Here is a 17,673-nt window from a genome sequence, read left to right as displayed (position 1 = left end):
CAAGAACTCAGCCCATAGGATTAAGATGTTTAAGTTGCAAACATTCTGAATGCCTCATGTTTGTTGATATGGTCTTCTTTCCCATCTGTCTAGATCAACCTATCCCACTGAAAAGCTAGGTGAACGATTCCATTATTCTAAACCCAATTGGTAGGATCCTCTCCGTTCTAAGTTGTGCCCATTCATTTTGTGTGTACTAAAGGAAACCAATAAAGACCATATACCATATTTGTAGGTACGTCTTAGATTTCATATGTAGGATTCTTTTGTCTTAAAATGATAAATGGGAAAGAGTTGTCAATTGTCTGATGTTTCTTTTCCAAATTTGACTAAATGTTCCTTTCAACAGTCACATATAAAAACTTCAGTATTATGATAGAAGAAAAAAAGCATTACATAAGAATTTAAACTTCACAATTTACACGTAAGATCTTTATTAACCAAATATTGCAAGAGAAAAAACATTATAAGATCGAACATTTTAAATACAGGTCATTAATACATTTCAATGTAGAAATAGTATCTGCTTCTATTTTGAAAAATGTGTCAAAAAGTAGAGGTTCGGTCCAATATCTACATATTAAACAAGCTTTACCATAGATGGATTCACTATTCGGAATTTGACTTGTCCCTAATAAAGCCTATATCGCTATATTTCATACTGTATTTCTAAATTAACGACAGGCCTAACGTATCTTGCTTTAAGACGTTCGAGGCAGAATCTCAAGGAAATGCACTTGATTATTCTATGTAAAACGCGGAAACAGCAGTTGAATCCATTACCGAATTCTTCAATAACACACGGAGAGGCCTCGGGCATCATACGTCACACAGAGTGACTTCCCTTGGTAGATTTTTGTAAGTCGTTTCATCATTGGCCCGTATTGTTACACTGCAACCAATGAAAACGAAGGTTTCACACAGGGATATGAAAGAGCAACATCCTGTGAAGAATAATACACGTCTCACTTAAAGTTGACAACACTCTTGAAACCGTATGGAGATCTGTAAATTGTGAACATTTACATTCAAGATCAGAAGTGTATCTAAGGATTGAAAAGAAAATCAGAAGTTGGCATATAGACAGGTAAATTAAAGACAGTTTAGGTTATTCTGAACTTTTTGTATGTCAAACACTGAAACAGCTGTCCAGTTGAAAATCAACATTGACAGTCCTGACATGTCTGTCACATGTCTGATCCCCTTATCACAACTGACAACATTACTACTCAATCGATACTACATAAAATGTTTCTAAACGACGGCTTTCCAATTCTTCATAGTCGCTGTAAGGAAATAACTGACAAGTTTAATGTGTTATGATGAGAATAGTCGTATGTTTATTGCTATCGAAAGTTCGATCTAACATATGTCGATTCCAATGAAAATGTTCTGGATGTATAGCTTTTGACTTGTCTATATGAGCCAATTGCCTGTATAATGATTGTGAGAGGGAATACACACATAATCATAATATCTATGCTTTTATATCTACCATCTTCGTTACCCAAGGAGTTGCTATCACTTTCACACTGTAAACAGTTCCTTGCAAACTTGAATGCACAGGCATGGTAAATTGATTGGTCTAGAGGAAGTTTCAGCGGGGAAGTCTTATCACAGACTCTGAAGATTACGAAAGGAAAGATACCCAAATTTCTAATCTAGTACAATGTATGGTTATGCGACCTCAAGATTTGTTCGATATGCATCAAATGATCAAACTAATCCTATGTCTTACCCACAAGTTGTGGCATATGAAACATTCAATTTTGAAGTGTTGGAAGTGTAGAGAGAACAATATTGGTATAACTCCATATCTAGGGTAATATATAATAGAGGTCTTAATCCATCTTATTGTCAAAAGTGGCAGTGTTGAAAATCAAACAGTGCTCGAGTAGACAAGCCAATGTGTCAACACATTGTCTGCTGATTGAATTAACTATTTACATGTTATTCTTCTTTGATATTAAGGTCCAACTCGTATTTGAGTGCATTAGGTTATGATCCTCCTACAAGTTTCCACTGACTGTTGCCCGGTCTGTGATGGAAAATCTGATGACATAACTTTGCAAAAAGATAGAAATCACACATAAAGAGAATAGAAACCCTTTGGACTTTGTACCAAGTAAAAAGAAAAACTCGAATTCAGTTATTGAAGATATAAGCTCAAGCACTCTTCACCTAACTGATAAGCTTCTAATTGGAAATTTGAAACAGAAAAAAATACAGAAAAGTTATTGTGTTATTGTTATTGCCGTTTTATTAGTTATATTACACAAGACAGAGTGTATAACTCATTGTTCTTTGTTGTTAGTACCCTGAGTCAAAATACAAGTATAAGAAATCACAATCATTGCAATTGCATATTAATATGTCTTGCAAGTGAGATGAATGTCTTATCTTTAGTGGCTGAAAATAGGATATCAGGTGTGTTGAATTGGTTTACTCCCCTAGTGAGAATGTTGAACGGTACTCTTTAATGACTGGTTTCACACAAAAACTTACCAGTATTTGATAACAATTGTTCTTGTCAGGAACATTACTAGAGTTTTCAACTAAATCATTTGTATTTACAAATAATGACCAAGAAGTAAAGAGAGAGGAAAAACAAAGGATTGTGAAATAACACCACTGAGCAAATATGTTTTTAGTTAACTGCTTCAATGCATGTATCACATATAAGAAAAAAATCTGAAATATTGAAAGAACATTGAATTGATCAAATATCCAGTATATATAGAATTTGAAAATGAATGAATAAATTGGGTCAAGATATTTGTAACACCAAACTCATATCATTTAAGTATTATAATTAGCTGACAATTTTTCTTTTCTGAATTAACCAGGATTTTTGCTTTGCAGACTTTACTGCCAAAATGAGAAGACTGTTATTTCTGGTATTTCTGGGACTTAGCTGCTTATCTGGAATTATTTGTCCACCTGTGCAAACACAGCCAGAGGAAGGAGGAAGTGAAAATGATGATGAAGTAAGTCATGTTAAGCTTTTTTTACAGAGGGCTACATCACATGTAGTTGATGAAGAATGTTTGTATGCTAGATGGTTTTGTTGTTATAAAAATTGAACCTTGCTCTCATTAGAGATTATGAAATTACTTTCTTGGTTTGATGGCATTTTTTGGTGAAGAAGATACCTACCTTTAAATATCACATGGTCTGACACGTAACCTCCAGTAATGGAACCCTTTCAAGACTCTTTGTGCGTTTTTTTCAGTTTTATTCCTATTTTGCCCTCATTTCTTCATGTCAATATTTTCTTCTTGTACATTTATATTAGATGGTTAGTCATTACTTACAAATTTAACTTGAATGACCCAAATATTGAACCCAGTTTTTTCTGAGTCTCAGCCACATCTAATTTGAAATGCAACTTTGTCTGTCTTTTAAATTTTAATGAAATTTTAACTGACGTTTCAGCACACAGGTTTAGAATATGATCGTTACCTGAAGGAGATCATTATGGCACTAGAGGAAGATCCCAATTTTAGAAAAAAGTTGGAGGAGGCAAATGTTACTGAAATAAAGGTAAGTGTTCCTCTGACCAGCAAAGATAAAGCTGATTATTTTCATGTTGAAATAAGGGTCAAGTTCTCAATCATTTGAAGTGCTTTTAGCTTATTTTTAAAAGATAATTTAAAGTGATTGGATGTTATAAGTGAAAGAAAAAAAAACTTGTAGAAAAAAAATGCACGAAGCTTGTGTATATGATGAAACTCTAGCCAGTTCAAATTGTTGGATAGAAGAAACACATGATTTCCACAACTTGAGACCCAGTATCGGTACAACAAGCGGCTGGTTACAAAGCCCAAAATGTTTTGTATGAAATGGAATGTTTAATGTCACAATGAAACTATGCTAAGATATTCAGTTTGATAGCAATTATGCTCAAACTTTCCTTGGAATATGATTCGCAAAAAACACCAGCAGGACTATATGATACATTGAACTACAGTCATGAGTCTTAATCCAAACTCAGAATACTGATGTGTCATAATACAAACTTCTTCCTATACATGAGCGGACATGTTTTTTCAGGCTTGCTTGGTTTCTTCATTGCAATATCTAACACGATGAAGCTCAAAATGAAACCTATATTTTCTGAACATTTGCTTAAAATGTAAGGTATAAACACATTTGTCCATATTCGGAACAGACCATTTATCTTTATTGTCTTTATCAATTGGTAGATTTATGCCTTGTTACCTCGTTTCTAAACATTACAAATTGATTTTGGGTAATGTCCACTGTGATAGTCTGATAATTTCATTATGCACAACAATATGTAGAAGGTTACCATAATCAAGTTTCATAGATATATAAATTATATTTTGAACAGGACAAATAACCTTGGTCTTTCTGCCAAAAGTAAAAGTAGCTTACATTTCAAGATACTTATTAGGTTTTCTATTCATCTTGCAACAATTACAGAAAAAAAATCCCTCCTTTTTGGGTAAACTTAAATTGACCATTTATTTATTCTTATAGAGTGATTTTGGTTGGTTTTCTAGGAAAAGATGTTGAATTTGATTATTAAAATTAACTCTTTTTAGAAATTCAGATGGTAGTTTCAGCAAATTGATGCAGACCTGTATTTCTTTACTAAATTTATACGATTTTTCCATCACTGTCATAATATTACAGCAAAAATTGTTATGGCAGGTGTATTAAACTGTGACTGTGCTAATTGATGTGCAATATACAAAAGGAGACCTGAAATAGATCAATATTCAGGTAGTATTTACTGTTGTATAGAAAGTTAGACCTCCATGTTCAGACATAATCTCTCAACATGCAGGTCTGGTGTTGTGGATTACAGTTGGAAGTCCACTCTCTGTGAAAAGTTTGTTGGTATAACATTCATCATTTGACTTCAGCAGTCTCATGATGTACCATTATTTGGTACTGAAAAAATCAGTTTATAAAAGATAATATTTAAGTGCAGCATACAATCATTTGCTGTTGATGATTAATCGGATATGTTGCCATTCAGTTTCAGTTTTTCGCATTTGTTCTGATTAGCTGAAAACCTTTTAATGCAAGCCTTTGATGGCTTAAAATGAAACGCAGAAGGATGGCAAAATAGTCTTTTGACTACCCTTTAATAATTAATATGCATTTTTCGCAAAATGATGATGATGATGAGACATGTAACTGGCTCTTCATCTTCAAAATTGGAAAATAATCTGACAGTATACTGCTTTCTACAGTTAGAAGGATTTTTATTATTTCATGTGCTTAATTAAATGATACTTGCTTAATTTTATTGCATCATTTAATTTAGGATACAGAAACAGATAAGACAGCCTTGTTTATAATTTTAAAATTGGAATCTGTATTTTATTTGAGAAACATGGATGTGTTAATTAACATTGATATAACAGAAGAATGAAAATTGAAGCTTAACTGAAGTATTTAATTAATTTTTTTCATCAAAAGCATATTAATTAGATAAGAAAACAGATTTATTTCTGAGTGCTCTGTGGGGCCAAAAATGGGCCCTATTCCTATTTGGATTTATTTTGTAAAATTGCCAATTTTTCTTCCCAAAATGAGATAAAATAAGGCCTTTTCAAAACAGAGTGAAAAAAGTCCTGGAATATACTGACAGAGAGGTTATGAGACAATATGTTAGGGAGAGAGATAGTTGTAAACTGACATTCAGGCCAACATAGAGGTATTTAAACACTTTAGAGGTTGAATATTTGTCATGTTTTAATAGTACACTTACCACATTACGATGTAGAACATGTCTTCTCTGCCCTTGTGTACTCACATACACTTGAGCATGTACACATATCTTAAGTGGACAGAATTCTACTTATATAATATATACATAGAAAACGTGATTTTCTTAATTCTTTTTTCATCAGAACACAAGTGGCATGTAAATAACTCTTATGTATTAGAAATATGAACATGTTTAATTAGATAGGGTATCATTATATACATTCTCAAAATTTATCATTACTAGTACTTATTGACTTAATAAAGAAGGCTACATTGAGATATAAACAGGGAAGGGTAGGTGGATATTATTCAAATTCAAATTCATTTATTCCTTTGTTAGGGAATGTAGACATTAGCTGGGTAGAGATGTTACCTGTAGGTAGAGAGTGTAGATATTAGCAGGGTAGAGATGTTACCTGTAGGTAGAGACTAGACATTAGCTGGGTAAAGATGTTACCTGTAGGTAGAGGGTGGGACATTAGCTGGGTAGAGATGTTACCTGTAGGTAGAGAGTGTAGACATTAGCAAGGTAGAGATGTTACCTGTAGGTAGAGAGTGTAGACATTAGGGGTAGAGATGTTACCTGTAGGTAGAGGGTGTAGACATTAGCTGGGTAGAGATGTTACCTGTAGGTAGAGATATTACCTGTAGGTAGAGAGTGGAGACATTAGCAGGGTAGAGATGTTACCTGTAGGTAGAGAGTGTAGATATTAGCAGGGTAGAGATGTTACCTGTAGGTAGAGACTAGACATTAGCTGGGTAAAGATGTTACCTGTAGGTAGAGGGTGGGACATTAGCTGGGTAGAGATGTTACCTGTAGGTAGAGAGTGTAGACATTAGCAAGGTAGAGATGTTACCTGTAGGTAGAGAGTGTAGACATTAGCTGGGTAGAGATGTTACCTGTAGGTAGAGGGTGTAGACATTAGCTGGGTAGAGATGTTACCTGTAGGTAGAGATATTACCTGTAGGTAGAGAGTGGAGACATTAGCAGGGTAGAGATGTTACAAGTTTGTTGAGAGATATGAAATTTGAGCAAGGTAAGGATGTCTTATGTAGTGATGTGTTTGTTACCTGCTTTCCCTCAGACCTTCCCTCTATTAGGTAGGTTCTTGTGTACGGTCATTCAGTCTTCACAAGCTAAACTCTTGTTAACTGACTTTGATGTGGTAATGAAAGTATACAAAAATGTTTCCATATTTATTTCTATTGTCAGTGTTTAAATCCCAGGCATCAATCTGTTCAAGCATTCATTGATCCAGAAGCTACTTTTGTATTTATTGGTTTTAATTCTCTTGTTTGTGATATTAATGTACAGACAAATTCATATATGAAGCTGACAAAATTGATGTCTGATAGGTTAAAACCATTAGATGTGTCTCTGCATTTACTGCCTATTTTTCACTGATGTGGCCTATCTGGAGTCCCAACTCCCTACAACTGCCCATTTGTTTCTGATGTGGCCTAGCTGGTGTCCAACTCCCTACAACTGACTAGTTGTTTCTGATGTAGCCAATCTGGAGTCCCAACTCCCTACAACTGCCCATTTGTTTCTGGTGTGGCCTAGCTGGAGTACCAACTCCCTACAATTGCCCATATGTTTCTGATGTGGCCTAGCTGGAGTACCAACTCCCTACAATTGCCCATATGTTTCTGATGTGGCCTAGCTGGTGTCCAACTCCCTACAATTGCCCATATGTTTCTGATGTGGCCTATCTGGTGTCCCAACTCCCTACAACTGATGTGGCTAGTTGCCCATTTGTTTCTGATGTGGCCTAGCTGGAGTACCAACTCCCTACAATTGCCCATTTGTTTCTGATGTGGCCTAGCTGGTGTCCAACTCCCTACAACTGCCCATTTGTTTCTGGTGTGGCCTATCTGGAGTCCCAACTCCCTACAACTGCCCATTTGTTTCTGATATGGCCTGTCTGGAGTACCAACTCCCTACAATTGCCCATATGTTTCTGATGTGGCCTATGTGTCCAGACTCCCTACAACTGCCCATTTGTTTCTGGTGTGGCCTAGCTGGAGTACCAACTCCCTACAATTGCCCATATGTTTCTGATGTGGCCTAGCTGGTGTCCAACTCCCTACAACTGACTAGTTGTTTCTGATGTGGCCTATCTGGAGTCCCAACTCCCTACAACTGCCCATTTGTTTCTGGTGTGGCCTAGCTGGAGTACCAACTCCCTACAATTGCCCATATGTTTCCAACTCCATACAACTGCCCATTTGTCTCTGATGTGGCCTTGCTGGTGTCCAACTCCCTACAACTGACAAATTGTTTCTGATGTGGCCTAGCTGGAGTACCAACTCCCTACAATTGCCCATTTGTTTCTGATGTGGCCTAGCTGGTGTCCAGACTAGTTGTTTCTGATGTAGCCTATCTGGAGTCCCAACTCCCTACAACTGCCCATTTGTTTCTGGTGTGGCCTAGCTGGAGTACCAACTCCCTACAATTGCCCATATGTTTCTGATGTGGCCTAGCTGGAGTACCAACTCCCTACAATTGCCCATATGTTTCTGATGTGGTCTAGCTGGTGTCCAACTCCCTACAACTGACTAGTTGTTTCTGATGTAGCCTATCTGGAGTCCCAACTCCCTACAACTGCCCATTTGTTTCTGGTGTGGCCTAGCTGGAGTACCAACTCCCTACAATTGCCCATATGTTTCTGATGTGGCCTAGCTGGTGTCCAACTCCCTACAACTGACTAGTTGTTTCTGATGTAGCCAATCTGGAGTCCCAACTCCCTACAACTGCCCATTTGTTTCTGGTGTGGCCTAGCTGGAGTACCAACTCCCTACAATTGCCCATATGTTTCTGATGTGGCCTAGCTGGAGTACCAACTGTTTCTGATGTGGTCTAGCTGGTGTCCAACTCCATACAACTGCCCATTTGTCTCTGATGTGGCCTTGCTGGTGTCCAACTCCCTACAACTGACTAGTTGTTTCTGATGTGGCCTATCTGGAGTCCCAACTCCCTACAACTGCCCATTTGTTTCTGGTGTGGCCTAGCTGGAGTACCAACTCCCTACAATTGCCCATATGTTTCTGATGTGGCCTAGCTGGAGTACCAACTCCCTACAATTGTTTTTCTGATGTGGCCTAGCCCATTTGTTTCTGTGTGGCCTAGCCCAACAATTGCCCATATGTTTCCCTACAAATGTTTCTGATGTGGTCTAGCTGGTGTCCAACTCCCTACAACTGCCCAATTATCTCTGATGTGACCTATCTGGAGTCCCAACTCCCTACAACTGCCCATTTGTTTCTGATGTGGCCTAGCTGGTGTCCAACTCCCTACAACTGCCTATTTGTTTCTGGTGTGGCCTATCTGGAGTCCCAACTCCCTACAACTGCCCATTTGTTTCTGATGAGTACCAACTCCCTACAATTGCCCATATGTTTCTGATAGTTGTTTCTGATGTTTCAGCCAATCTGGAGTCCCAACTCCCTACAACTGCCCATTTGTTTCTGATGTGGCCTAGCTGGAGTACCAACTCCCTACAATTGCCCATATGTTTCTGATGTGGCCTAGCTGGAGTACCAACTCCCTACAATTGCCCATATGTTTCTGATGTGGTCTAGCTGGTGTCCAACTCCCTACAACTGACTAGTTGTTTCTGATGTAGCCAATCTGGAGTCCCAACTCCCTACAACTGCCCATTTGTTTCTGATGTGGCCTAGCTGGTGTCCATACCCATTTGTTTCTGGTGTGGCCTAATTGCCCATATGTTTCTGATGTGGCCTAGCTGGAGTACTGGTTTCTGTACCAACTCCCTACAATTGCCCATATGTTTCTGATGTGGCTGGTGTCCAACTACAACTGACTAGTTGTTTCTCTGGAGTCCCAACTCCCTACAACTGCCCATTTGTTTCTGATGTGGCATATCTGGAGTCCAAACTCCCTACAACTGCCCATTTGTCTCTGATGTGACCTATCTGGTGTCCAACTCCCTACAACTGACTAGTTGTTTCTGATGTGGCCTATCTGGAATCCCAACTCCCTACAACTGCCCATTTGTTTCTGATGTGGCCTAGCTGGAGTACCAACTCCCTACAATTGCCCATATGTTTCTGATGTGGTCTAGCTGGTGTCCAACTCCCTACAACTGCCCAATTATCTCTGATGTGACCTATCTGGAGTCCCAACTCCCTACAACTGACTTTTTGTTTCTGGTGTGGCCTATCTGGAGTCCCAACTCCCTACAACTGCCCATTTGTTTCTGATATGGCCTATCTGGAGTACCAACTCCACTCTCTACAGCTACCCATTTGTCTCTAATATGACCTATCTGGAGTACCAACTCCCTACAACTGCCCATTTGTTTCTGATATGGCCTATCTGGTGTCCAACTCCCTACAACTGCCCAATTATCTCTGATGTGGCCTAGCTGGTGTCCAACTCCCTACAACTGCCCAATTGTTTCTGATATGGCCTATCTGGAGTCCCAACTCCTTGTAACTGACTGTTTGTTCCTGATGGGGCCAGTAATTAACTTGACTGCTCTTATGTCTGGCTGGAAATTTGGAATTGATTTTGTCTTAATAAAGATAACTCTGCTGATTAGAAAATAGATATAATAATTTACAAATAGCAAATCTACAAAAACTCTACAAAGATGGTTTAGACAATCTTATATGTATCTGGTTCTTTTATGTTTGACCAATTGTTGAGAAATTTTAGGCCACCTGAGACGAAGTCTCAAATGACCTATTGCAATCACCTTTGGTCAGGCTTCATCTGCTGTGCGTCGTCCATTATGCATCAAAAACAATTGACATTTTCGACTTCTTCTTACTAACAACAGACCCTGGCTCAGGGTTCTGATATCTGGCCAGTAGCATGCTGGGATGAAGAGATATCATGTTTGTTCAAATGAATGACCTGGACGTTCAAACTGAAGGTTATAGTGGAAAAATACACTAAACTACAACAAAAGAGAGTGTTATCACTTCCACCTGCCCAAATGCTGGGACTGATGGACAGGTTCTAAAACTGTCCAAAGACCTGAAGACCTCAGGTGACCTTTTAGGCCCATGGGCCTCTTATTATATATGTTATAACTCACTGTTACACTAGCTGTGTAAATAAAGTGTTTTGAAAGGAAACAAGCTGCACTGTTTAACCCTTCAACAGTACAAGGCCTTTGATCACATCTTAGGGGGTCATGTGTGAAGACCAATATCAATATTATTGAATAAGAGACTGGATGAAAATATGGATTAACTGTTCTCACATTGACACAGTGTGAAAATATAGCACAGTGTTGATATAGCAGACAGCGTTGTATGTCACAATCATCACCAGACTAACCAATCACATAACAGAAAAAATTAGGACATATTTTAAATTTTATTTTCAATAACTAGAGCACCTGCTAGTAATGTCATATAAGAGTACCATGATGATGTAGATCAATATTGTAACCTGTGATAGGAGGGTTGTATGCTTACAGTTAGTCAGATGGTATAGTCAGATTTAGACATTGTGGATGTTCCTAGGTCCATTAATTATGGAGTCATTCATCATTTGTTATTATAAGACCTGAGGCATTTGTAACATGCTATGATTATCAACTTCACAGGGAAATATAACTGTCACATTACATAGTGTTTGATGGCCAGAGGCTTTCTACGTGATGGGATACTGAATAGTATTTATAAATACATGTATTGTTGTACACATCAATTGTATGGGCTACACATATAATTTAAACAGTAATACATGGAATTAATAACTGTCAAATTTTATGTTAATGTATTAAATCTATATAGGTGTACATATCTGTTGTCTTTGTTAGGCTATTGGTCTAGATAATTGAGCTTAAAGTTTCATCAAGGAAAGTATTGGAAATTGGTTAAATATACTGATAATTACACCTCACCATTTTCTCCAAAAATTAATTATGGACATTGAATTGCACATGATGGTCCTGTTGGTGTTGATTTGACCTCCATGATTTTAGATGTCCAGCTATACATAGTGTGTGTTAGTGTCTTTGTTAGCTTGAGAGTGTCCACACTTATATCAAAATATACCTAAGCTGTAATACGATACCAAAACAAATAGAAATTAACAAAAGTGGGTCTCATCATAAATACAAAAAGATATTTTACAAAATTCCAGTGGCAACCCCTGAAAACCATGTTACCAATATGCATATTTTGCATAAGAGTTTTTACAGGTAATAAGCAAGGTCAGGTGCGTTTACTGGTTAAGTGCAAGGTCAGGAGTATTTACAGGTAAAGTGCAAGATAACACATGCTGCACACTTTTCATCATGCCATATAACAGGTAGAATTTTAACTACTTTAACATCAATACCAACCTACAATATTTTCTGGAGTGTGCTTCAGATAAGTTAATATTTACTATAGCTATGTAAATAGATTAATTTTTCTCTTCAGTTTTTTTAGTGAAAGTTGCATACTTTAAGGTATTCATTTTAGACCTGTATAGCAGTAGGTGCCTGTAGGTTTGTACTGTTTCCCTCATGAATAGAACATATCTTCTTATATAATGACCAAAAACTTAACGTGAAAGTACCTTTTCAGTTGTGACTGGTGGTTCCACTATATTTAGAGTTATGACCCTTTGTCCAGAGGAAGCATTGCGATTAGCTAAAGAATAAATTACTTCTGATATTTTACCTTGTTACACTAGAGTCGGTGTATAGAACATGGAATTTATTTTGTCAAGAAATTTGCAGTAATGAAACACACTGCCTTAATAAACTTTCACCAATATTGTATGCTATATGTATTGATTACTGGCTATCTTCTTTTATGTCTCAGAAATATGTAAGTATATATTTATCAGATAACTGTCCATGATTTTTAAAGGACTTTTTTGTGTCCTTTCCACTGCAATCTTGTTTTGTTTTAATCATGACCTGTTGGTACTGGGAAACCTCCACCATTTCTATACAGTAGTTTTAGGTATTGAACTCGGATACATACTTTTGTGTTCTAGTTTGTGAATTAGGTGTTTGGAAAGACATTATTCTTGATGAAGACGACTTGTATTGTACAGATCTATTTCAAGTCTCATCATGTAGCATATGGTTAGAAGCCATCTTTTTCATTTAAACATATTTTTTTGTGAGTTAGTGTTTGGAAGTACATTATTCTTGTTAAAGATAACTAGCATTGTAAAGGTCTATTACAAGTAGAGATGTAGCAAATGGTTAAAAGCCACTTTGACAGTTTAAACTTTTTTTCCAGCTTTAAATATTTCTCTATGTGTTATTGACATACTGATTAATGTTTTGTATTTAGTAACCATCAAAACTTTATTCAGGAAAAGATTTCCTTAAAAAAAAACAATCAGAAACCACTCTGAGGAGGTCACTTTCTTGTCAGTGCTGACTTTTGTTGATTTAGATCAATATCTGTTCAGTTCTGCCACTGAGAGGTTTGTTAGTTTGTAAGAAGAATTCTGGTGTGTGATGTTATACTGATGTCTTATCATAACGACTATCATTGGCTCATCACAGGTGTGCTCAGACATAATAATGCACCACCTTGTTAACTCGTGGTCTTCTTGACATGTTGATGCAAGCAACACCTACAGAGAAATGATATCTAAAAGTTTCAAATTTTGACCTCTGGTTTTATATTATTGTGTACAGATCAAGCCTTTTACCTGATTTAGATTGCATGCTTGGTGATGGGTTTATATTTAAAGTTCCAAATCAGTTACTCCCTTTTGTAAAATTTCATTCAATTTCAACCTTAATAGTCCAAAAGAAAACATTCACAAAATGTCACCAGCAAGAAATAAGTTCCATTAAAATGTGATTTTCAGCATGTTTGAAATCAAGGTAATTTCAATTCTTGTCATGCTTTCCAGGTGAAGAACATTGTATAAGATTCAAGAGTAGATTAGACATGAAAATGGCTATTGACTGTCTTCAAAGGGATTTTAAATGTAGCTACAGCCCTGGTTAAGAGTCATTTTATAAATTCATTGTGAACTGACAATGAACCGACAGTCATTGTCTGTCAGGTATTATGATTTTCAATAAGATTAATGAGATAAGTTTAAATTTGAAAAAAAAGGATGCACTATTTTCCTTACACTATACTTTATGTTTGAATGAGGTATTTTGGAGCAGTCTTCTTTTTGAAAAGGTAATTAAGATTTATACAGGTGACACCACAGGTAGTTTAGTATGTTTTCAAATATTCAACAAATAGTCTTTGCTTTTGTATGGTAACTTTATTAATAACTTTGAGCTTATCATGTTCCTAGCTTCCAACCTTTGTTTCACACTCAAACCTTTTTAAAGTTTATTTTGAAGGGTAAGGTTTTGAAGTCCAAAAGTGTACATTCCAAACCCCTCTTTATTATCTACGTTCATATAATCAGAAGACATCAAAGGTTGATTTTACATCAATTTAATAGTGATGTTTTCTTGTATTTTTTTGTGAAATTTTTCATGACTTTGATACATTTCTCACATCAAACTCTCTCTCAAGTTAAGTGTGTGAAAGGCATCTGAAATTCCATATCCACACACACGTTTTGTCATTATTTGGCAGCTACAGATGAGACTCACTGAATGCAGTTCCTAAGTTGTGGAGACTTATGTATCTATAAGACAATAAATTCAGCAAAGGAGACTATAAATCACAATCTCGGTTTTTAAAATTAATTTTTTGTTGAAACATTTTATTTTGAATTTACATGTGCTTATGATTCAGAAGATCTCTTGTATTCATACCTTTGATTACAACTCCTATTTTTTCTTTCTTTTTTCAGAATGGAAAAATTGCGACTCATCTCAACATGGTGGCACACAACATAAGAGAAAGACTCGATGAAATAAAGAGAAGGGAAATCAGCCGATTAAAAACATTGGCTCGCGAAAAGATGAAGACTATGCATGGTACGCAAATATTGAAATATATTGCTCAATTCGGAGGTATGATATCAATGTTTGTCATCTTTCTGCAGTTTGTAGTGGTGTTAATACCTGTCCACTACACCAATACTCAGAGCTTGACCAGTACAATTAGACTGCTAACTTCCAGGTTCAGTTCAAAGCTTTGTCAGGCTATTACAAATATTAACTTCTTTTCAAGCAATTTTTACTTAAACAAGAAAAATAATTTTCAGGGTTTGAATTGTTTGAGAATTATTTTGATTCCCATGCTTGATAAGTTTTCATATAAAAAGTTCTGTTTTGAAATACAGGGGTTAGCTTGGATAAAAAAAAAAAATTTTGGGGGGTGGGGGGTGGGGGGGGGGAGAAAGAACGAACAAGCTTTGAACTAACAGGCCTTTTTTCTTCTATTTATATCCAGTTTTACCTCTGTGTTTTTTTTGCAAAAGTATCCATACTGTGGAACAACTTGTTGATGTTGTAACATATTAGTTTCATGGTGAGACTTTGGTATATGACTCTTCATTGTGATTGTTATTATACAATGAAATGTGGGATTTAGCAGTAGCATGTGTGGTGCTGCACAAGAACTATGTTACCTGTACTGTATGGCTACTTTTGCATGAGTTTGATGGTATACCTTTAGCTTATATATTTGTGATTAATTCTGTTGACTCGGCTATCTCTCTCAGTAACCTGATATCTCATACAGAATAGTGTTACAATAGATTTACAGCACATATACACATCTCTAAAACATTAGTTTTAGTTTTCTAAGCATGCTAACACTGAAAATTCTTTGTTTAATTAGTATATTGACCATTTTTTCTAAACTGAAAGTTCCTTTTGTGTTTCTCTGTGTGTGGTATTAACTTCTGACAGTTGTCCTTGATCTGATGTCAGGTAGGCACAATTATGGTCTGATGGCAGACAAGATTATAGCTACTGTATTAGATTATTAATCCAGTCATGATAAAGGTGTAATCCCTTCCTGTGTAATGTTTACATGACCAATACCAGGTTGCTAGGATACAAGTTAAATGTATATATATAATAATACCAGGAATTTGGCTGTAATAGGTCTATATACATGTAGTACTGGAATGTACTGAAATCATCAAACAGCAGTGTTTGGTTTAAGGAAGATATTTCCTCAGGCCATTTCCTTTTTAAGGAAGTAAGAAAATTAATAAAAAAACAAGAATTATCTCATTGAAAAGTTGATGAAGTAGCCTACCAATGAGATCAATTTTTTTTTATCCCCCACAAACGTTAGCAGGGGATATTATTTTAGGCTCTGTCCATCCATCCCTCCATCTAAGGGATTTTCTGGGCTATGATTTCAAAACCATTCAACTCAACTTCACAAAACTTTCTATATATATCAGGTTGGTGCCTTAGTTGTGACTTTTGCTATTGACAATATTTTGTCTGTGACCATGGAAACAGTAAAAAAAACACATAATTAGGGTTAACTTCCCTTTCTGGTCTACAACTTAGAAATCATTCTACTCTGCTCCACAAAACTTTCTGTATATATTAAGTTAGTGCCCTAGTTGAAAAAAAATTCTGTTACCATGGAAACAGATAATCCTCATCACAAATGTTAGTTTTTCTGGCCCAGTGCTCTGAAACCGTTTAAGACAATTTTACACTTATAAAGCTATGGGGAAGTTCTCCATTTACCGGTAAATGCTTTTTCTGTTACCATGGACACAGATAGGCCAAATCACAATATTCTTATTTTTGAAACCAGTTCTCTTAAACTGTTCAAGGTAATTACTCGGTACTCGAAACTTTGTAGAGGCATCAAGCTAGTACAATCGTAGAAATTCTCCATTTCAATACTTGGTATGGAACAATTAGAAATAACAAATAGAAAACAAACTTGTTATAATATTAACATATATATAAAAGATTGTGTCTTTCTTTTAAATAGCAGGGCCAGGGGATAATGTCACGCAATGCGTTATCTTGTTGAAAATTAGCTTTGTTATTCCTGGAAGTAAATGACCATTATTTTTAATCCCATCAATGTCACTACTTTAAGTTCACATTACTTCCTTGATTTGAAGATAAAGCTTGATAGTAATCATTAATAACTGTCCTCAATTCATCCTGTAAGTCGACCATACATTTCTCGTATTATATCCATTTGTTGATATGATACTTGCCTCAATTCATTCTGTAAGTTGACAATGCGTTTCTCATATTATTTACATTGGTTAATACGATACTTGTCTCAATTCATTCTTTGTTGATATTATCTTACATTGGTTAATACGATACTTGTCTCAATTCATTCTGTACTTGCCTCAATTCATTCTGTAAGTTGACAATGCGTTTCTCATATTATTTACATTGGTTGATATGATACTTGTCTCAATTCAATCTGTAAGTTGACAATGCGTTTCTCATATTATTTACATAGGTTGATATGGTACTTGTCTCAATTCATTCTGTAAGTTGACAATGCGTTTCTCATATTATTTACATTGGTTGATATGATACTTGTCTCAATTCATTCTGTAAGTTGACAATGCGTTTCTCATATTATTTACATTGGTTGATATGGTACTTGTCTCAATTCATTCTGTAAGTTGACAATGTGTTTCTCATATTATTTACATTGGTTGATATGGTACTTGTCTCTATTCATCATGTAAGTTGACCATACTTTCCTTGTATTATTTCCATTGGTTGATGTGGTACTCGTCTCTATTCACCCTGTAAGTTGACCATACTTTCCTCGTATTATTTTCTTTGGTTGATGTGGTACTTGTCTCTGTTCACCCTGTAAGTTGACAATACTTTCCTTGTATAACTTCCATGGCTGATGGTACTTTTTTTTCAGTTAATTCTATAAGTTGAACATACCTTCTCACTTTGTCATTCAGTGTATTAGTTTATGGTTTAATGATTTTGTGCCAGGTTGACTCCCTTACACTGATAATACTGACTAGATGTAGGAGGGAAAAATGTTTTTTTCTTCTTTTTTTTTTAACTCCAAACCACTCCCTAAATTACTAAGTTCTGAAAGAAG

General features: G+C 36.0%; 1 protein-coding gene across 2 annotated transcripts in view; it reads left to right on the top strand.

The window, feature by feature from the left end:
• Nucleotides 1-973: 973 nt before the first annotated feature.
• LOC132552228 (nucleobindin-2-like) overlaps nt 974-17,673 on the top strand; it is a 32,882-nt gene continuing 16,182 nt past the window's right edge. Inside the window, exons 1-4 of one of the 2 annotated variants that reach the window (XM_060216374.1) lie at nt 974-1,087; nt 2,863-2,987; nt 3,436-3,543; nt 14,507-14,633. In XM_060216374.1, the coding sequence (XP_060072357.1) occupies nt 2,877-2,987; nt 3,436-3,543; nt 14,507-14,633 (346 nt within the window). In that variant the 5' untranslated portion in view covers nt 974-1,087; nt 2,863-2,876. Of the gene's footprint in view, nt 1,088-2,862; nt 2,988-3,435; nt 3,544-14,506; nt 14,670-17,673 lie in introns of both variants that reach the window. The other variant, XM_060216373.1, reaches the window with a different exon arrangement.

The sequence above is a fragment of the Ylistrum balloti genome, unplaced genomic scaffold, assembly GCF_031769215.1.
Source record: "Ylistrum balloti isolate Yb309-2 unplaced genomic scaffold, AGI_CSIRO_Ybal_v1 Utg370242, whole genome shotgun sequence".
Lineage (NCBI taxonomy): Eukaryota > Metazoa > Mollusca > Bivalvia > Pectinida > Pectinidae > Ylistrum > Ylistrum balloti.
Note: the sequence above shows the minus strand (reverse complement) of the source record. Positions and strands in the feature narration are given on the sequence as shown.